Raw genomic sequence first — 22,648 nt, 5'->3', positions numbered from 1 at the left:
AAATAATTATTCCTCAGACTTGAATCTAAAGACGTAATTATACTCGAGTAAGGATTTAGAAAATCTAACTTAAAGAGTATGTTCTGCTTTACTTCAATATAATTCTGGAAATATTGATTTCAAGAACTTGGAAATACTTGAAATAGTTAGAAGACATGGGAAATGAGTTAGAAAAGACTTTCAAAATACTTTGTAATTGAATACAGAGAAATAGATACTATATAAAGATATTTACTTTTAAAGATAGCTCGTTTTATACTTACAGAGACTAAACTTAATAAAAACTTGAAGTTACTCTTTTTTTCTCTTAGTATCTCCTTTTTAAAGGGATAAATAGTTCTTTATGAATATAGTAGAGAAAATTCCTTTCAAACTGTATAAAGTTCTCTACTTCGAGTATATCTAAGAGAGATTAGAGTTTATCTTATTTCTTAGAGTAAATTACTCTCATAATCTATACAGACTATTTAATTACTCTTATGCCCGTTAGATTTCATAAAAGAATCTATTCATTCTAAAATAGATTCTATAGATATATTTATCTTTGATTTTCTCATAGAGAAAATTAGAAAAGATTAATATTAGCTAGAATCCACATGGAATCTAGAGAGTATAATAGTCTTTAAATGACTTTTAAGGAACATAAAGTTTAATTTATTACATTTATTGATATATCATATTTTTCATAAATGAAACTCTGGTTGTATAGATATAGATAGTGAATTCATTACTTGAAATAACATTACACGAGAAATAACGAAGTAAGATGAAGGGGTTCTAGTAATAGAATTAGGAAACATTTGAATTTAATTATTCTTTTATTCTATTAAATGTAGAATCTCTATATGAATCTAGAGAAAGTAGAATATAGATCGAAACTAAACTTAGAAATAATAATACTTTTAATTAGTTATGTATAGCTAAAAAAAAGCTCTAAAGTACTGGAGCTTTCTAGATAGTTTTGTATTACTTAGCTTAAAGCGAGATAAACATCATTAAATAGGTAACGATATTACTCTTTTAAAACTCAATTGAAGTTCTATTAGATTAGACTTAGTAGTCTAGAGGGTATTCAAGATATAATATATGTTATTAAGTGATTCAAGGATATATCTACATGCTAATAATAATGATTGATTTGTAAAGAACATCTTTAAGGTATTAATTGGCTTTACTCATTCTTTTCAGCTCTATCAACTACTGCAATCATGAAAATAATACGTAATAATAATCGTAATTAGATGGCTCTATAATCTAATCGAGTTAAAATATGAATTTCTGAGCGATTCGAACGTGGAAATAAGCCGCATCTTCAGTCATTGAGTACTTGGAGGCGCAGTCCAAGCAATACCATCAGCTATCAAGGTTTCCATTTGTAAATGAGCTACTCAAAGAGTTCTCAGCCGCGTGACGGGAGTTTGCGTGATTTAGAGAAGAGTTAGCGTCGACTTTAGCCTCGGGACTCGGCTTAAGCAGCGAACAACATCGTATCATACGATATCTAAGCTTTATTATTGGCCATTGAATGATTTAGACGCGTGTTGAAGCTTGTTTTGACCTCAGTGCATGATTTGAATGATGGGGAAAGTCACCTTCAACAGAATTGAAGCAAGAGTGTACATGCTAGGTAGAATTAGATTGAATCCGGTTCATGACAAAAAGTGAATGATTTATTTCATCATTTGAACATACTTTTGCGCAGTATTATTGGTCATTCCAGGCATTTCTAGCCACAAAACAGGCCATTGAGTGATCTAAATACGTCTCGTCGCTTCTAGTGATCTTGAAGAGCAGCAGAGAGAATTTTGTTGAATAAAATCGTGGCAGGAGAGCAGTTTTGGATGGGGTCATCAAACAACCTACTTTATCGCATAAGGTGAATGATTTCATTGATCACTTGGAAGTCAAATCAAGCTTTAGTGCAGGCCACTAGGCGATATTGAGGCGGCTCAGCCTTAGAAAAATAAGTCGTTTAAAGGTTTAGCGGCGTTTTGAAGCTCATTTAGGCCCTGGAAATGGATTTTGGCGGCATAAGATACACCCCTGTATACATCGCTGCCGTAATAATGGTCATTTACTAGTTTAGACATGAATCAACTGTTTCTTTGACCTCAACAATTGAATCAACGGCAAGGAAGGTTCCGTATAGTAGATTTGAGGCGGGGTTAATGGTCTAGCTTGCTGAGATTTCCAATCAAGACTTCTATTTAAGCTTCCCCCATTGATCTGTAAACCTGTTCCTGTTTCTTCTTTCCTACATACTATTCCTCTTCCTTCAACCATACCCTTCTTTTCCCTTTCAAGACCCCTCTTACTACAAGATACTTCAACTAGAACGTATCTTTCTTTGTCTACCCTTGTGTTTCTTCAAGGAGTCCCGTTCTTCCAACCATCCTCGTTACTAGAAGTTCTTCTTTCTACGGCATTCTCGATCTCGGAATCGACGTCTAGTTGCTCATATCGCACGAGGTTTTCACAGTAAGTATCTTCTAGCCAATTACACGTACTTCCTTTGTCTTTTTACTAACTATTTTACTCTCTAGACCTTGAATTTCAGATTCAGCGTCGTTGAACTACATTTGTTCTCCCACAGTAAGTTTCTCTTGGTTAGATAAGGCAATTTCATTGAGAATTTGCTAACTATTGTGCTCTCCAGTCCTTCGACTCTCCAACGTACATCCTCCTATCTACCTTGAAACCTCTCTCGAAACCCCTCCTACCAATTTTACAATGGATCCGTATCAGAATCAAGGCTATGGAGGCAACCAGGGCTGGACTGGTGGTGCATGGAACCCTGCCCAGCATGGGTACAATCCAAACAACAACTGGCCACCACAACCTCCACAACAACAACTCCCACCTCCCCCTCAGCACAATATGCAGGTGTCATCTGCTCTGTTCTGCTGCGGTAACTGCCAGCGCGTTGCTGCTCCACCCCAACCGAGCGTTCATGCATATACCACGCGCTTGGCCTTCTTCGTTGCGCACATCCTGCATCCTACGGTAGCATCGTACACCCAGGTGCCTAACCACAACCAGCATCCCAATCACTTTGCTAGTGACATACCACTATCTCAAGCAATTCCCTCCATTGGAGGTCATGCTGGTCAAGGTCAAGGTCAAGGTACCAATGCCCAGCAGATTGCACAGCAAGTGGTCCAGCAGCAAGGTGGTCAGCAACAGCATGTTCTCATGCAACAAGCTCCAACCGGACCTGCTGCGGGTAGCAGTACTCATTACACTGCTTTTGCTGGTAGTAACCATCAACCTGGCTTTAATCAGCAAGGAAACTACCAAGCTGGTGGTGGTTATGCTCAACACAATGCTACACAGCAACATCCTCACCAAAATGGACCACCTAGCAATACATCCCAAGCTATTATTGGTCCCATCATACATGCTGGATCCTCTTATAGCATCGATCCAACCACTGCCATCCCTCTTCCGCGCTTTCTTCGACCCAACTTTCAGCTGAATGTCAAGTTTCGCCTTGAACGCTTCCGTGTTGACCCTCCGCAACAGCCTTTTCAGTATGGAATGTCAAATCCTCAAGGTTTCACTCCCTACCAGCGCTCACCGTACATGAATCCTTACCAGAACACTGCTATCTCTCCCTCCACCAATGTCCCTAAGCCTAGGGACAACATGGAACTTATCTGGTACTACTGGCCAGTTCAGCTCGAGGTTCCTCTCTGGGCTAGGGGTCAAAACACTCTGACTTCTGCACCAGACATTGGTGCTCAGCTCATTCGAGAGGGTATGCAGATCATTAACGGAGAGCGCTGGGGATTTATCCAGCATCAAGAGAGTCCCGAGGGCTTATGGCACAAGCGCCGCTCGTACAAGATTCTCGAGTGTCCTGTTCATGGAATGCTCTGGAAGGTCACTGTCTTCGTTCGTCGTGGTTATTAGACTGTTTTAGAAGGTATTGGGTCGTTTTTAGGCCTTGATTCTTGATTTCTCAGGGTATGATGTCCGGATGTTTACTTAGAGCATCTTTCCTGTCATCATGGGAAGGAAGCTTTGAAGCTTCTTCATGGATAGTTTTCAGCTATGTTTCAGATTTTTGGCTTATTTTACGACATTAAGCATGCCTTTCTACTACTCTACTTCACGGATGATGCACTACTCTGGCTTTTACTACTGGTTTTACCTACTGGCTTTCACTTCTCGATTTCGATGATATGATTTTGCTGATTGCATACTCATCATTCGACTTTACTTCACGGTTTTTACTCCTAAATGTCATTTTATGGCTTCTATCTGATGGTATTGCTTCTTGCATACCGCTTTCTCACGATTAGTTCGGAAAATTCTACTCTTTTGGGCTTTCTAATACATGGATGTTCTACTCCATTGACATAGCTCTTCATCCTTCATCAACCCCTTCATTCATGGTCAACCCCCTTCATCAATCATCGCCAATCATCGCCTACCCTGCCCCTTCATTCATCCTACCTTATCCATCAAACATCAAACGCACCTGCGACATCAGCCACACCTCATCGTGTATGCATTGGTCAACACTCTTCATGCATCAACTTTATTTGGGTAGATCATGGTCTACTATCTTGATCTTTCTGACCAAAATTCCTCAAGTTCCTTGGTGCTACTCATACATCACGCATCACCATCTAGAATTTTTCGGTTTGTATCTCTTCGATGCTGTTTTGGTGTTCACAATTCATCAGCTGCTATCTTAATTTCATTTGCTGACAATTGGTGGTTCATTGCATTGGGATTTGGCTACAATGCATCATCATTCAGCATACTTTGGGGTGGATGTCACTAATGGTGCTTTGGTTTTAATGTTCTCAGCGACGGGTATCGTTGTCTTTGGGGTGAGTGTGATACCTTCATCGTATGGAGACTGGTTTTAATTGATGACCATCGTGTTACCTTTGGCTGAAACCTCATCAATGCAGCTTTCATCTTCATACTATCAGAGAGTTCTTTCATCATCTTTGGTCTGGATATCATGCACTTGTTGAATCGTGGATGAACTTTATTTATGATGAATTTCTCCTTCTCCAGATAACATGACATCGATGTTCATTGCTGGCTGAAATCTTGCTGACATTCATCACCTTTTTGCTTGATGGTAATTCGCCAATGATCCTTCTGGTATGAAACTCTTTACACCATACATCTCTCCGTCTCAAGATGGTCCATCTGTGTCACTCACTCGACTTCAACACGCATTTCATGTCCAATTCCTCGTCGTTGGATGGCGTTCATGGTTGTTCTATGCACTCTGGCACAAGATACATCCTCAACTTGCTGTCACTGGATGGAACTGCTTTGTTGTGTGCCTGTGATTGGTCTTTTTCCACCACATACCTCTCCATCTCTGGACAACATGTTACTAATGTTCACTGGGGACTGGTACTTCGACACCTTCAATCCTTGACCTATCATCCATTAACACTCATCTTACTTCGGCAATGTGCATGAGAGATTCATACATTGATCTGATACCTGTCATTTTCGATCTAGCGTCCTATCATATCACCAATACTTTACTTCGATCCAGCTCTTCACGGATACGATTTCAATTTCTTACGATGGTATGCATTGCATTGACAGTTTCGATCCAGAGAATGATCTGTTGTTGCGCGCTATTTCTCCTCCTTGTCACACACAACAGAGATATCGATTCCAATCTCCTTCGGATGTTTTGCACCGGGTGTTTCATTCTCAATGCGACAACAAAGACCACGATTTCCGGTTTCCTGAGACGTTTACCATGATATTTTAGTGCAAAATAGCACATTCTACTCATCTCCGCTTATCTTCTTACCCACTAGGGGCCTTTTTAGTAATCGTCTTTCATTTCTCTACCTTCACATTTTCCTTATTTCCTTCATACTCGTGTTTTCAGGGCTGGATGGATGATTAATATTGAGGTTTTGGAACTAAACAACTATGCGGGTGTTCTAAAATAACGAAATTTGACACTGGGACATGTCGGGAGGATTTCTTTGCGAACATACTTTAGGGAATTTACTATTCCACCAACTTTTGAGTGTTTTGATGACTTAGTGACTTGGTGACACGGTGATCATTGATACTATCGCATCTAAGCACACAAGGTAAATAAATAACCACATGAACAGAATCAAGCATTCCAAATTCTCTTTCCACAACTCTATCATCGTACCTTACTGAATTTAACTAGTAAGCAAAGAACACCATGACATGCAACTGCCAGCGGATACAACACCTTTATTTTGAAGAACAACACATCACCATTCCCATGAAACACACCAAATACTTGCCCTTAACACCGTGGAAACTACCATAGTCCTCATGCCTATCCGCACGATCTGTCTGCTCAATATTACAGATCTCACACCACCCCCTCCCCCCCACAAATCTACGTCAAACATCAAAATTAGGATCCCGAACTCCCCCCCCCAAAAAACAACCATTCTCCTCGCTCTTCACAAACCCCCAACATTGAGAGATAACCGCAAATCTAAGCACCAAAAAAAACGAATAGAACATGAGCCTCCCAAGAACGCGCTCCAGCACTCAAATCCCCCTTTGAAGTTCTAGAATCCTCGCACCCCAAAATCAACTCCTATGCCAACGAACTTGAATACAGATATTCTACACTTGTCTATCCGTATGAGATTTTCCGTTCAATTCTCGCGAGCCTTCCACTTCCAAAACATGATACTAACCTCGACTTCAAGGTCTCTTCCGAATAGATTTCAATTACTGATGATCGAAGAATATGTAGGTAGCTTATTCAAATTTTCAGGCTTTAGATACCGCAAAAGTAGGTTTCGCACTGTCAAATACATGGATTCTTGTATACAGCAGTCTGCTCAAGAATTACCGCGCTCCGCGGAAAAAGTTCCAGTTAATAAAAGTTAAAAGTGGAAGTCCGTTGTGTTGACGTGATGTCACAGATGTGTACATAGTCAGTGCAGTAGAGGTTAGGTAGACTGAGTCACAATCACTGCCCAGGTGTGCTCAGAGACGTTTTCTTCTATCGACGAGAAACTGTCGGGACGTCGATCATGTGATCAAAGAGGGCACTGTATTAGCTAGCGTCGCGCTAGCGCTTCCCTATGTCAAGTACTAGCTTCCCATAGATAATGATGATCAAGAACCATACAACCACAATAGAATTAAGTACTTACACTTATCAACTAAGTTGATACCAACAGAAACCCATATAATTCACTGTCCAGTCTTTAATTCATAGATGATAACTCATATAAATCAATACGAATAATCAAGCTCTTTATCCAATACCTCGATGATTTTTTCCAACGTACATACCGGATTAGATGTCTCGAACATGATAATCGGTCACCTCTAACTCCGACAAGTAGTTACACAATGCATCGGTCCCCATAATCTGAATCTCCAAATGAATCTGCCCAGAATTACAGCTCTTCCAAATTTCTAGTACGTGGTCAGTATGTTTAACATTTTCCCTTCGCTCTCCTCTATCGTCCTATCGCACGTTTCCTGAAAATTCTTTCTCGTCTGATCCAGATTCATCTCTTTTCATAGTAGAGAGAATCTAATCTTCTAGAACATATGTTTCTCTTTGTCCCTAGACTAAGGATCAAAGAAAAGAGATTTGATTTTCGAACACTTTTACGTTTCGTAGATAATTAAATCTCATACAAGTACTCGAAATTCGTACAACCCCGATACCCGATACTCCCTCTCGTTCATCCCCTCTTTAGCAAAAAAAAAGGAAAGAAAAAGAATATCCATCGATCACAAAATCAAATCAAGCCCTCAACATCAACAAATCCATACGTCTAGCAAAGATTTCTTTTGAAAGAAAAAACATAAACAATCATCCAAATGCACTTCCCCCTCGAAACCCCCGCTTCCAAAATATTCACTTCCAATCTTCTCCCTTCTTCCCTTACTGAAATACTTCTCACTTCCACTCCACTCCACTTCTCTTTTTCCTTTTCTTTTCTTTTGCTTCCCCGTTTTTAATCATAGAAATTAAAGGCCAGGAACGAAACAACAAAACAACTATTCACACTATCCACATCATCAACCAAACCGATTTCCAACCATCACTTTCCCCTCTCCGAGTCTTCCAGTCTCCAGTCTCTACTCTGCCCATCTATCTACACTACCAATCTTGTACCATGTCCATCTCATACCAAATTCCCATTCCCATCCCATCTTCTCACACCCATTACCCATTACCCCCTCTCCACCACCCCCTCTCCACCACCCCCTCTCCACCACCCCCTCTCCACTATCCCCACCACCCAATCCCAAACCCCCACAATCCAAATCCCTTCCTCTCCTCTCTCACATCAACCCCACTCCCCACCCCAAGTTGCCCCAACTCTCCCCAACTCTCCCCAACTCTCCTCAACTCTCCCCAACCTCCTCCCCTAAACCCCATTAAACCATACAAATTCCAAAGACCAACCAATGCCTTGCACCACTCCAAGCCTCAAGTTCTAGATTTACTGTTATATTGTAAAAATACTCAAGTACCCGCGTACACAATTATGTATACAAAACTCACAAAATACAAAGTAAACGAAATAGACAAAACATAACCATTCAAATACCAACCTACTACCAGCTCAAGAACATATTCACGACATTCACATGATTCAGAACCTTTTCACAAGCGAGTCCAACAAGTAACAGACGACACTTCTTATACACAGCTTATGGAATATATTCTTATAGATGCATACCCAATGATCCCCAACTATTCTTCCATACTATTCCTTCCTCTCCCCTCCCTTTCTCTACCCCTCCTTCTCCCAAAAACCTATAGAAAAAATGTCCAGATTCCATATCACCTACTTGCCCACCCACACATACATGCAAGTACGCAAGCATACAAGCAGACGCGCAGCCAGGCAGCCCGCCAGTTTCCAAGAAACCCAGAAACCAAGCAAGCAGCGCAAGAACAAGCAGGAGTAGAAGAATCCGCCCTACAACCATCTGCCTCCACACTTTTAAGCAAAGTAGGTTCCAGCAGATGATTGCTCTCTTTCTGTATCCAGAGGACAAAGAGACTTATTTTTTCGAGGGGTGCTTTGATATACCGCATGGATTACAGAGTTTCAAGGAATGGTCTCGCCTTGTACTCCACCTTGCCTTGCGGAGGGGGTGTCGGGGATGCATGAAATGGGTGGGATTTTGGCACGTTGGAATTGATGAGGAATGAGATGTGTGAGGAATGTGTGAGAGGTGACATCATATCAAAGTGCAGAATATTTCATCACTAGGCGCGGGCGAGAATCAAATGGCAGAAAAAGTGAATGAGAAGACAAAGAAAAAACAAAAAAGGGAAAGAAAAGGGGAGACTGGAAATACGACTATATTTCCAATCAGACATCACGGGGTATCTATCTTTCTCTTCATCGTCTCTCATATCTTGTCCTATCCGTCCCTCTTTCATCCATATACTACCATTTTCCCTTCCCACCAAACATTAAACCTCCACCCGATCTTTCCTTATTTTCCATCCTCGCCAATGCTCTATCGATATCATTAACATCCAATTCACCACTTCCTACCGCTATCATTTTATCATCCGTCATCTCCTCATCTTCATCTTCTCTTTGCACCAATTGTAATGCGTATGCGTTTTGATTTGGTTTCGGCGCTACAGATTTGCCTCCAATGAAAATGATAAACCTATGTTCACCAATTATGAAAATATCGGATGGTATCTCGGACCTGGTATGTGGTGAAATTGAGGACTTGGGAGCTTGTTCGATACCAATACAACGTTCGCCCAATAAGTCCACATTTTCCAACTTAATGGGACGGGAACCAGGAGATGTGTTGAAAATATTTGTTGAAGATTGACCTTTGCGAGGATTGGCTGACCAGTATTTTGAGAGAGAGGGAATAAGGGTGTAGGAATCACCTAACCAGAACAGAATAGATTCTTCAAATGCTAAATGAGATGCCACGGATGGTATCTCAAGTACTGATATTTTTCCGCGGACTGGACCAGTGGGCTGAATCTTATTGCTGAATAGATCGGTTGTTTTACGCGTTCCAGGAGTCATGGGAGCGAATTTTGATTGAGAGATTTGTGGAGGGCCAGTTGTTTTTGAGTTAGATTTGGCTGCACCTTCGACATAGCCTGTAAGGGAGAACTCTGATCGTGAACCTCCTTTTATCGATTGTTGACCAAGGACACCTCTTTTCGCTCCTGGTCCTACACCATTCATATCCCACACACCCCATTCTCCGTCACTCAGTAGTACGAGAACTGCTTTGCCACCATATACCCATTTTGCATCTACAATCGATTTTCGACCAAACCCAGAGTAAGTATTCTTGTGCGATGCCTGGGAATCGGCTTTGTTGCTCTTGAACCCGGGGTACAAGGAAATGAGCCAAGATCCTTGCTCGGCGATCGCGCTCTCAGGATCTTCCGAAGAATTAACCAGAAGCTTGTAATTGTAAATTCGGCAAGTGCCTAGATTATCGGCGACAAGCAAATGATTTGAGTGCTGTTCTAAGAATGATGGATTGAACGAAATGCTGACTGCTGGAGATGACATGTAAACCGATTGGAAGGGTGGCACCATGGTTGATGAAGGAGGTATTGGCAGTGGTATGCGCCATAGCTGTAACAATCCAGTGATTTCTCTTGAATGCGAAGCTACTATAATTTGAGTTCCTAATGCAGTGCTTGAATCGTCTTTCGTGGAAGCCTGTTTTCCTTCAAAATCAACCGTCATAGATGTTCCATCAGAAGTCTTCTGGTGACCAGTCAAGATAATCATAGTCTCTCCCCATTTTCCATTTCCGACATTCGCTATCGCGGGGGTAAGTCGAAATTCATCACGGTCCTTGCTAAGAGGAGACGGCGGTGTGAGAGGTAATGTGATTAGCCGAACAGTATTATCACCGCAAGCTGCAGTGAAAACAATTTTTTGTTTCAATGGATCAATTCCGCGCCAGGGAATGCCATCCGCTTTCAGTGTGGAGCTTGGCAAAAGGCTAATGTGAAGAACATCGGTTCCAAATTGTAAATCTAGAGTCTGCAAAATGCTCGGGTATGGCCTCCTTGGATCGATTTCCTCTTCCTCGTCTTCAAATTCTGGTTTATCTTCGAAAGGTGGTTTTGAAGGTTCATCTTCATCTGAGTCGAGAGAAATGACTTTGGTCGCACCATTGGTTTGTGTAGTCTTTGGGCTTATCTCTCTTTGTAATTTGAAAGGCCTACCACCTTTCCAGATTATTCTCACTCCATCTTCGTTGCCTTGTAAAATTATCGTTGATCCATTTGGTGAAGGTAACGGGTAGATCTTAGTGGTATGAATTCGATGCGGTAGTTCGTAACTATTGATGTTAGAAATGATATTTTCTGTAGATTGATTTGAAGCTACCTCAATTGCGTATTTTGCGAATTCTTTGAAACTCTTGGATGGGGGAACCCGGGCGCCATGGCTCGGAGATGAATGGCTGAGACTTGTTGAAAATTAATTAGATATTATGAGTGACTGATCAGAATGTGTTTGTTGCCAGCGATAGATTGTAAAAGATTTTGTTAGAATTTTGCTTGAAGTTTTGACATTTGCTTGCTTCTCCAGTCGCGACAACAAATTGCGCTTGATAGCAACACGGTCAATCGCGTACAGTTTCATCACACGTGATCCGAGCGGCCGCATGTTGGATTAGCCGTTGTTAATCCGGAGGAGCTTAGATAAGCTTTGGAATTTTGAAGCCCAGACAATTTTGGAGAATTGTTGAATGTGGATTGAAGTTCACCGGGGAAGATTTCCTTCTCAAGTCCCGAAAGTCTAGAATCCCCTGAAACTTCTCCATGTTCTCCATAAATAAAAATTGAAACGACGTTATATGATATGATAGGATATCTGCGGGTCTCGGCTTAAAACATCACCGTCTTCAATATGAAGCATTGAAGATCTTACATTCATTCACCTGAGGCATATCAGTTGCGACTTCAATTGAGGAAGACTGATTGAGATTCTATGAAGGAGACGTGAAAACTACTAGGTAGGGACAGAAAGCCACACCGATACGAATTTCGTCTTCAACTTGAACAAACACAAACACAGACACGTCAAGTCCTTTCCTTGCCACGTGCTTGCATTAGTATCGTCTTTTCTTCGGCTCGACATAGTGGCTATCGAGTTTCGATACAAAGTATTGAAGATCATCAGATCAAGCTCCTGCATTGGTGTCGTCTTCTCTTCGGCACACGGTTTCGCAACTTTTAAACTTTTGAGCGAAGCTTTATCGAATCGTGGATATCATCCTGACCTCAGCCTTTTGAGTCATTCGACAAAAGCCTTCTGTGAATCTGTGATTAATCATACTTAACATGGGCCACTGGTGGGCTAAAGCCCTTATCAAGTTATCATTGACAGAGCGGATGTGTTTTCTTTCCCCTTCCCCTTCGCATGCACCCAGCAACCCAGCAAGTACTGAAGCTACCTAGATTGGCGGTTCGAACGGATATCGGCACCAAGCTTGGCATATCGTCTCCCCTTCCAATCCCACTCACTCACTGTACAGTGGTGAACCTATCAATCATCACACCGTCTTCTACAATGAATCACACCACCGAGATCTTCTCAACAACGCCATTTGATATTTATCCGTATTATATTACATATTGCATGTTGCATATGTGCATCAGGACTTCCGATCCCCCTCCTCCCCAAAGTATCGAAAGATATTCAATGGCCCATGTACTTTTGATGGATGCTTCTAAGCACGATTCTCTCTCCCCGTAGAGAATCAGATTTTGATCAACCTCACGTAAAGTGTTTGAGTGCTTACACGAAGTTCGTATCAAAAGTGGAAACACGAAATGAAAATACATGACAGGTCTCGGACAGTCAGCATATGATAACTTAGCCACCAGTTTTTCCTCACTCGCGAGTCACCACCTCGACTATCTCGCGGAATCCTCGACCACTCACTCCGTACTAGGTAGGTACTTGTCCCAGGTACTGCTCTATCTTTTGAGCAAGATTTGCCTAGCGGACAAAAAAAAGCTTGAGCGGAATTAGTGGCCGCGATGGATCTGCACACTGGAACCGGGGTAGGTACCAGATTGCCTGATTGCGAAGTTTGTCATCTCGACCTTTAAAGATCCTCAATGCCCACAAATTTTCACATGATGGATGCATTCGCTTTTTCTCATTCATAAATGATTGCCTCTCCATCGAAAAGTGGCTTGCAGTTCTAATATCTTTACTTACTTACTTACTCACTACTGTTCGTAGTATTTCTTAATAAATCAAAGTTTCATGAGTAGAATATCAAAGCGCATTGTGCACCTCTTCCTAAGTACGTTTGGGTGACAAGAATAAGGAGAAGACTTATTTTCCCACAAGTCTTTGCACTATCACTTCGATATGACGGACGATACAGGCCTTGAGAAGGATGATCTCCATGATTTCAAATCCTCAAATACAGCTTCTGTAACTCTCGCATCTTCACTATCAGATCATGAAAACCACTACCCTCGGCTCTCGCATGCTCCTTCTATCACATCTTTATCATCCGATTCGATTCATAGTGATCCTCTTGCTCCTCTCGAACACGCTCTCACACCGAATCTTGAAACGGTTGCCGAACAACTTGCACATGCTCAATTGAGTTACACGAGGACCGGTACATCATACGCGACTACTGGATCACGAAACCCATCATTCGAAGTTGATTTTGAAGACAATGATCCTGATGATCCCAGAAATTGGCCTTTGTGGTATCGATCTTATACAATTTTTGCCGTGAGTTTTGCGACATGGTCTACGGTTTTGTATAGTTCGTCCTATACATCCAGTATGCCAGGAATGATGAAAGAATTCTCCGTCACCAGTGAACCATTGGCGACATTGGGTGTGACGACATATTTACTAGGGTTAGCGACTGGTAGTTTGGTTCTTGCACCATTGAGTGAGATTTGGGGTAGACGACCAGTTTATATTGGATCTTTGGCTTTCTTCTCTTTGATGGTTCTACCGTGTGCTTTAGCAACTTCTTTAGGGGAGGTCTTGGGTGTTAGGTTTGTTGGGTACGTTATAAAGCCGTTCGTCACGTTTCCTCGATACTAATATGGATACAGAGCGCTTGCAGGTGCTGCTATGATTTCAAACTCCCCTGGAACAGTTGCAGATATCACAACCGACCAATATCGTGCATTGGTTTTTAGTATCTGGAGTATCGGGCCAATGAATGGTCCAGTAACGGGACCTCTTATTGGTGGTTTTGCTGCAGAATACCTAGGGTGGAGATGGACAAATTGGATTGTGATGATACTTTCCGGATGCGCTTGGATAGCGTGCGGATTTGTCAAGGAGACTTATGCACCAGTCATTTTGATCAAGAAAGCAGCGAAAATGCGAAAAGAAACGGGCGATGAGCGATATTGGTGTCGATACGATCAAAAGAAAAGCTGTGAGTGAATGGTGACATTTTTATCTATTGACAGACACTGACTTTTGATTATAGTCTTTGAGATCCTAAAGATCAATCTTTCTCGACCATTTGTCCTAAGTTTCACCGAGCCAATTCTTTGGTTTTGGAATACGTATATTGCTGTAAGTTTTCTCATAACTTATTAGCTTCGTCAACTTTGGTACTGTAATATCAAGTTTCCAATAGTCCAGACTGCAGATTCATAGTTGGAGCTCTCGGTGTCTGAAAGCAATTCAAGATTCACAATGGATCACTCTCTCGAGCTGTCAAGACGACTTGCTTGAATCCAGACACTGAAAGTATCTTATTGTCGAAACTATCGTTCGGGTTATTGGGAACTCTACCTGATATACAAGAATAATTGAGCCATGATGCTTATATCACGGGAGCAATTTATACTAATCAGTACGCTTAGATCATCTATGGTATCCTTTATCTTTGTTTCGTCGCATACCCGATAATTTTCACAGACATGCGTGGATGGAGTCTTGGCCAGACTGGTCTTGCTTTCCTAGGAATCGGATTAGGAACCATGCTCGGAATTATCTCTGAACCACTCATTCGCAAAATGATCAACTCGCACAAGAAAGACCCTGAGACCGGAAAAGTCCCGCCTGAAGCTTCAGTCAGCATTATTTGTATAGCAGCTGTCTTATGTCCCATTGGTCAAATCTGGTTTTCTTGGACTTGCGTTCCCATCACGATTCATTGGATTTGGCCTATTCTTGCAGGAATACCTTTTGGGGCAGGGAATACTTTGGTATTCATCTACGGAACAAATTATCTGGCCGGCTCATATGGTATTTATTCGGCATCAGCATTGGCGGGAAATAGTGTGGTCAGGTCAATTGTTGGAGGTACACTACCATTGGCTGGGCCGGCGATGTACGGCGCGCTTAATCCGCAATGGGCTGGAACTCTCCTGGGATTAGTACAGGTCATACTCATTCCAATTCCTTTCATTTTCTATAAATGGGGATCCAAGATTAGAGCGAAGAGTCCGTTGATCAAACAAATGAGGGAGGAACAGGAGAGAAATGATAAGAGAGCTGCTAGGGCGAAGAGAAAGGAGGAAAAGAAAACGGCGATGGATACAGAAAATGGAGGAGTGATGAGAACAAGCGAGAAAGACATGGAGAAGGGGGATGAGGTTGTGACTGGGATGGAAGAAAAGGCGTGATGGCATGAGTGTGGATGATCTTCGAGATGTGTCGATAAGGGATGAGTTAATGATTGTAAAAGTGATATACATGTGCGGATGATACCCAACGATAGAAAATAATAGAATAATGTTTGAACTTATGGTATTTCGGAATTGCATTTCGAGTATCTTTGATTCATGTTGGGTCTGCAAAATGGGCAGAGACAACCGAATGGTCATCTGTAGGTCAATTGGGTATGGTATGAATGGTCAGCCACCAATAATCACATAAGTATCATTCAGCCCTATGAATCGAAATGAATGCGCGAGAAGAGTGGGATTGATCTGAAATAACGGGTTATCGAAATGATATTATTATTCCCCAAAATCCGAAATACAAAATTCAGAATTTAAAATGAACTATAGTCCAGACGTCTGAAGACACGGGAGGATGGTTCATCAGCCTTATGGAGTCTCTGAGACAGTCGGTAGGTATCAAGAGCGCTAGACTTCGGTAATTTAAAATGCTGGGATAGTACGATATAAGATTGTGGAGGCTGAGTGAAAAGTTTTCGAGAGAAAGATTATAATAATTCGAGTGATATTGGTAATGTGATGGAGCGAGAAGTATAAGGAGATAAAGATGTAAATGTGATGAGTTTCATCGTGTAATCAGTTTGGCGTGAATCAATATAAAGGGGTTGTGGTGAATAGGTAGCGGGAAAATACTATGAAGATCGGTTCTTGATAGTACCTATGTATAGGTATATACAAGGCTGAGGTGTATCAAACCTTATTCATATAGGATCAACCCGGTACTACTACTCACTTATAATATCATTCAAAACTAGATATTATAGATCAACCGTAAGTTTCTATTGAGTATCAACCAATGTACTATAATAGATGTAAAGGATTGTTGTTGTCCTCCCACCCATATCCACATCCACATCTAAATACATCCACATCAAACCTTCAGCCTTACTTATACTAACTAGCGCAAGCGACAAACTAAACAAAGAATACAAAACAACACCTTCTACCTTCCACCTTTTTCTTTCCTTCTCCCTTCTTCTCTACACACGCTCAATTTCAACGGTACTCTCCCGAAAATCCCTTCATCAGTGTCAAGACAATTATACACACAATTTAAAAGATCTTCTTCTTCATCGTACGGTCGACTTGACGAAAATCAAATCGAGAAATTACATAAAAAAAACATTTGTTGATCTATTTTGACATCATCTCAATAACCTAAACAAAATAGCCTTACCAATTTTTTCTCCACAAATTTCTCGCACAGTCACCGCCCACCCACAACGAACAACAACATCAATCTCGAGATTTTCGAAGAACTCATTCGATTCACTTCCATCAAGACAACTTCCCATTAAAAGGATTTCGTCTCGACATTCAAGCCATCTCGAATCCAACCCCTAAGGACATCCCGCACGACAAAGAAGACTTTACAATATCCACAATTTGTTACCGAAAAGAATTTTACTGTGACTTTCATTAGCCATGGCAGTTCCGACACAAATTGCATACAGAACACTGAAGGGGATTGGTATCTTGGATGCCGCACCCGTCTATCAACCTTTGCCTGGTTTCCAGAGACCCGAAGGTAACTCTCGCTGCTGTACCTATTCGCCATGCGGTCGGTACTTTGCTTGGGCTTCTACTGACGGAGTGTCTGTCATTGACACAAATGCTGGTCGCATCATCACTACCCTTCCTACACCGAATGTTTACGAATTGGGCTTCTCTCCCCTCGGTTCATACGTCATTACCTGGGAAAGACCCTCCAAGGACGAGAACGGTGATGCGGTCAAGAACTTGAAGATCTGGCGTACGGTGGAGGAAATCGCGGAGGGAGCTGAGAAGGAAGTTGTTGGGAGATTTGTGCAAAAATCGCAAACCGGCTGGAACCTTCAATATACTTTCGATGAGAAATATTGCGCCCGAAATGTTACGAATGAGGTTCAATTCTACGAAAGTGGAGATTTGCGTACAGTTTGGAACAAGCTTCGTGTTGAGGGTGTTGCGGATTTTGCAGTTTCTCCCGGAAACAACTATTCTGTAGCTGTCTTCGTTCCAGAGCGCAAGGTATATAATGTTGAATTTTTAAGTTGAGAGGTTTGCTAACAGATCACATCAGGGTCAACCATCTTCCGTTAAGGTTTTCAACGTTCCTCAATTCAATGCCCCGGTTTCACAAAAGACATTTTTCAAGGGCGACAAGGTTCAATTGAAGTGGAACCAATTGGGCACAACTTTGATTGTTCTCGCTCAAACAGATGTTGATAAGTCGAACAAGAGTTACTACGGAGAGACTACATTGTATGTGTTGAGCGCAAATGGTGGATTCGATTCTAGAATCACTCTTGACAAGGAGGGCCCAATTCACGATGTCTCATGGTCACCAAACTCGAAAGAATTTGGTGTTATTTACGGTTACATGCCAGCAAAGACAACCATCTTTAACCAACGGGCTGTTGCTATTCATACATTCCCCCTTGGTCCTAGAAACACGATCTTGTTCTCCCCTACTGGTCGATTTGTTTTGGTGGCCGGTTTCGGAAACTTGGCTGGTCAAATGGACATCTACGATGTCGAAAAGGATTACAGAAAGATTTGCACAATTGAAGGTGGAAATCCTAGTGTTTGCGAGTGGAGTCCTGATAGCAAGTATATCTTGACAGCTACAACCAGTCCTAGATTGAGAGTTGATAACGGTATTCGATTATGGCACGTCACTGGTGGAATTATGTACAACGAGGATATGGTCGAGTTATACCACGTTACATGGAGGCCACAGCGCCCCGAAAGTTTCCCAGCCGGAGACTTCTTGAGCCCAGTTCCTCAACCACATTCGTCGGCCGTCGCTTACTTGGGTACTGTGAAAACACCATCCAAGCCAGCAGGAGCTTATCGTCCCCCTGGAGCACGTGGTCAAGCTACCCCATCTCACTTCAAGCGTGAAGATGAAGGTGGATCTGCTCATTTCGTCAGCAATGGTACATCAATGGTCAACACAAATGGCTTTGGTCGATCTCGTAGACAAGTCCCTGGTGCTGATCTAAGCGAGAACGCTGTTCCAGGAGCCGCCCCTGCCGTTCCAGGTGCTGTTGAAGATGAAAATCTTTCCAAGGCCGCACTCAAGAACAAGAAGAAGCGTGAAGCAAAGAAAGCAAAGGATGCAGAGGCTAAAGCAGGTGGTCTTGGTGCTGGAACTCCAGATGCTCCAAGAGGTCCAGGTGGTGATCGTAGCCCAGATCGAAGAGATCGTCAACGTAGTCGCTCAAAGAGTAACAACAACATGCGATCTCCATCTCAGCTTCGAACTCATGGTAACGGTGGTCCTCACAACCTTCATCAACATCCTCACCCCCATCAAAACCAACGTCAAAATGGAGGCGTATCTCCAAATGGAGGCGCAGGTACACCAACCAGTGCAGGTGGAATGAAGAATCTTTCAATCAACTCGAATCAAAAACCAATTACTCCAACCCAACAATTTTCAACACCGGAATTGTCGGTCACAAGCCCAGGTGGTGATGGCAGCCCATCTGCTAAGAAGAAGAGAGGATTACAAAAGAAGATTAGAGCAATTGAGGATTTGGAAATGAGGAGAGCTGGTGGTGAGAAGTTGGAGGATACGCAAGTGAAAAAGATTGCTACTAAAGGGGCTGTTCAAGCGGAGTTGGATGCACTTGATAGAGAGTAGATCTTTGGGGGTGCAGTGATGTAGAATGGGAGGAGAGGCTTGATGTAGAGAATTGGCCAGTTAGAAAATCCTTTGGAAAAACTTTTTCATATCAACCTTTTTGTTTTATATCATAGTGGTGAAAATGGGTCTGTCAATCCAAGGCGCTGGATTTCATATGGTGCATGGACGGATGGGTGGGTATGCTGGGCGTGGCGTTGAGTCATGAGATATGAAAGCACTGATCCTGAAGGTCGAAAGGTGGTCAAGTGGGTTAAAAATCAATGATTTGTATGTACGATGGATGAACGGATGGACGGGATTCGTCAATTTGGTGCAGTGGATTGTTAAGTGCTGGTAGCGTGAATATCGTGGATGGCATAGTATGCAGATATACATTATGGAAATGAAAAATTAGAAATGATATGAGATATGAGATATGAGATATGAAAGATGAAAGATGAAAGATGAGACGATGTATGAATTGATAGGATTGAGGATTGAGGATAATGGATAATAGATAATGGATGAGGGGCGATGGATGGAGGATGAAGGATAAAGGGGGAAGAAAGTAAGGGAGTATTGAATAAATAATGTAATGTAATGTAATGTGATGTGATGAGTTGAGTTGAGTTGGGTTAAGTTTTGGGAGAGGAGAGGAAAGGAAAGGAAGGGAATGCGGAGGCGAGGGGTGAGGGGAATAAGGGGAGGGGTGAAGAAAAAGTAGAAGAGGGTTGAGGAATAGGAGGCGAGGAAAGAATGTAAGGTTCGAGATTTCTAGATTTCTAGATTTCTGACATAGGGGGAAAGGAGGAGGGAGAAATAAAGATTTGTGAGAAAGAGAAGTTGAATAGGGATGAGTGTTGTTTTGTGTGAAAGATTTTGGTTTAGGTAGAGAATATCTTGTATAGTATATTTTATATATTATATTTCACGTAGTTTATTTTTGGGAAGAATTGAAAATTGGAAGGCGGAAGATCGCTTCGAGTAGGCACAACAAGGAAGGAAGAGTTATGGGATGTTGCACTGCAGATGATTGGGGATAAGAACAGCTGGAGTTTATTGGTATTTTGGTGGGATTGAGTTTTGGGAGAAGGATTGGTGATGGTGATGGTGATGGTGATAGTGATGTTAATGTTTTTATATTTTTGTTTTTGTTTTTGTTTTTGTTTTTGTGATATCGCATTTGATATTATATGGAATGGGATGGAATGGGATGCAATGTGAATTCTAAAGGTAGTGATTTTATTCTTAAATACTACGTATACGGAATGTGTATGTAATCTTTTATAGTAAGTATTCGAGTATGTAGGTAGATAGATGGATGTTGTACGAGTAGTATATCGATATCGAAATTAATGATAATCATTGATAATCAAGATTTTTCTTTGGATTGTGTTGATATATTGTATTAGGCTTGAGTTGATTGTTATTTAGAGTAGTAGTGAGTGATATTTCTAATTAATGGCTGGCTTGCTTGTGGTTTGAAATGGTGGTTTTGGATGGAGATTATTTGATGTATAATATAGTATAGTATAGAATTTCTCGAGTGTTGGAATGGTATCTGGTGATCTCAATATTACATGATTCGTTTGATAGAATTTGTAAGATTACCTTCGTTTCAATATATCTACCATAGAGTAAGTATCCGTCTGAATGTTCGGGAGAAAAAGCAATCAAGTATTTAACTCGTTAGTGATGATACAAAAGAGACGCATATGAATGAGTTTATGTTAGGGTCAAAGTCAGTGGATATGAAATCAAGTATATTTACTCGTATAAACACCAATAAATACCCTATATATAAAAATATGTATGTATGTACAACGAATCTCCCATCAAACCATAAAAGTATATACAAGATCTTTTCCTCATCCCCTTCTTGAAGTCGTTCATCCAGCGATGAAAATTCAACTCTCAAGAAATATTTTGCTGGCCCCTCTTTTCAAAGTCCTCTGGCGAAATCTCTCTGATTCTCAATTTGGATATGAGGGTCAATCATATAGTATGAGAACGAGAGAAAACCAGAGATGATTTACACCGAAGGCCATCCGTTGGTGAAAGTGAGATAATTATATCCGAAGAGATAATTTGCATCTGCGATACCGATTGTTGGGTTTGCGTAGTGGTAGTAGAGGAGTGGGCCGGAGGATGAGAGATAGACACCCCTAGTTTATAATTAGTATGTGCATGTGTATATCAAGCCACCAAAATGTTTCACACATAGAAAACAGTCTTCGAGGTGATATTCCGACAAGAAGAAAAGAAACTTACTGTCCACCGGGTCCATAAACATTTCCATGACTAGCCAACAAAGTTGTTCCACCACCAGCCGACAAAGCCTTTCCACTCTGGTCCACGAAATTTCCGGTTGCAGTTTTGCTTCTTCCCATGATGATTTTATATTCTGCGCCTTGAGCAGGCTTGGTTTTATCGTAACCGCAGCAAATACCAGATGAGATGAGGAGGTAGTAGTATCCGGAATAGTAGAACATGTAGGAGCCTTCTTCTGAATGAGTTCCGGTGGAATTATAAGCGAGGTTGTAGGAAGCGGAACTGCCGGCTTTGGTGGGAGTTGAGGCCATGGCTACTTGGTAGATGTCGTCCCAGAAGGAACCGAAGTTGAGACTGTGGGTTGGGAGTTAGTTTGTGTGGGAGTGGGGGATTGGGAGTAAAAGATAGGAAGGAGAGACGAACTAATAGGTACTGCCGACCAAGATAAGATTAGGATCAATAGCATTGTAAAGTTTACCGGATGACGATGTAACACCAGTAGCACCATGATCGGTCCATGATCCTACTTCCATGGTGGCGGAGGTTGCAACTCCGATTGCTGAGTCTTGGGTACCGAAACTCGAAACTGCATAGTACATGTAATAAGTTGAGCCGACGAGATGAACATCAGGTGCCTATATTTTCATCAGTATGTCATTTTACATCTTTGATTTATTCTTCAATTGAACCACAAGTAGAGAGAATAACATGAATTGAAGGAGTCAAGGGAAGGAAGCATACCCAAAGATCACTGTTTCCAGTCAAATCAATGCTACTCTTACTCAAAGCATCACCAACATAGGTCCAGGGACCAGCCAATGCAGTAGCTTTCCAAATACCAATACCATTTCCGGTATTGAACTTGAACCAAGTGCCATCACTTGAACGCTGGATCAAAGCAGGGTCATGAGCGTAGCAATTGCCAGAACAAGCACCTGGATTTGCATATGCAGCAACGAGATTAAGAAGCCCCAAAATCGGGAGGAGAATCCGAGAAAACATGATGAGATAGGATGATGATGGTGAGGAGATGAGATGAAACAGTTTGTGAGGGAGATCTGAAGCTTATATGTAGTGCGGATATACTGAAGTAC

The 22,648-nt window shown here is 41.7% G+C and overlaps 5 protein-coding genes across 5 annotated transcripts; 3 read left to right on the top strand and 2 right to left on the bottom strand.

Annotated features, from left to right (window-relative positions):
• Window positions 1-2,730: 2,730 nt before the first annotated feature.
• EAE97_009437 (uncharacterized protein) lies at window positions 2,731-3,912 on the top strand (the record flags this gene model as incomplete). The annotated part of the gene is made up of 1 exon (XM_038879952.1): window positions 2,731-3,912. The coding sequence occupies one exon, from the start codon at window positions 2,731-2,733 to the stop codon at window positions 3,910-3,912; it is 1,182 nt and encodes a 393-aa protein (XP_038729063.1).
• A 5,510-nt stretch (window positions 3,913-9,422) lies between these two features.
• Window positions 9,423-11,425, bottom strand: EAE97_009436 (uncharacterized protein; the record flags this gene model as incomplete). The annotated part of the gene is made up of 2 exons (XM_038879951.1): window positions 9,423-11,319; window positions 11,367-11,425. 2 exons carry the CDS (start codon window positions 11,423-11,425, stop codon window positions 9,423-9,425), a joined length of 1,956 nt encoding a protein of 651 aa, XP_038729062.1.
• Window positions 11,426-12,645: 1,220 nt separating this feature from the next.
• Window positions 12,646-15,781, top strand: EAE97_009435 (uncharacterized protein). The gene is made up of 4 exons (XM_038879950.1): window positions 12,646-14,029; window positions 14,081-14,412; window positions 14,467-14,555; window positions 14,849-15,781. Exons 1-4 carry the CDS (start codon window positions 13,368-13,370, stop codon window positions 15,611-15,613), a joined length of 1,848 nt encoding a protein of 615 aa, XP_038729061.1. The 5' UTR covers window positions 12,646-13,367; the 3' UTR covers window positions 15,614-15,781.
• Window positions 15,782-17,095: 1,314 nt separating this feature from the next.
• On the top strand, window positions 17,096-19,301 carry EAE97_009434 (uncharacterized protein; the record flags this gene model as incomplete). The annotated part of the gene is made up of 2 exons (XM_038879949.1): window positions 17,096-17,680; window positions 17,733-19,301. The coding sequence occupies 2 exons, from the start codon at window positions 17,096-17,098 to the stop codon at window positions 19,299-19,301; spliced, it is 2,154 nt and encodes a 717-aa protein (XP_038729060.1).
• Window positions 19,302-21,315: 2,014 nt separating this feature from the next.
• Window positions 21,316-22,556, bottom strand: EAE97_009433 (uncharacterized protein; the record flags this gene model as incomplete). The annotated part of the gene is made up of 4 exons (XM_038879948.1): window positions 21,316-21,448; window positions 21,555-21,908; window positions 21,978-22,189; window positions 22,296-22,556. The coding sequence occupies 4 exons, from the start codon at window positions 22,554-22,556 to the stop codon at window positions 21,316-21,318; spliced, it is 960 nt and encodes a 319-aa protein (XP_038729059.1).
• Between the last annotated feature and the right edge of the window lie 92 nt (window positions 22,557-22,648).

This window comes from Botrytis byssoidea (genome assembly GCF_014898295.1).
Source record: "Botrytis byssoidea strain MUCL 94 chromosome Unknown BBYS_022, whole genome shotgun sequence".
NCBI lineage: Eukaryota > Fungi > Ascomycota > Leotiomycetes > Helotiales > Sclerotiniaceae > Botrytis > Botrytis byssoidea.
The sequence above is the reverse complement of the archived record's forward strand: the minus strand, read 5'-3'. Positions and strand labels throughout refer to the sequence as shown.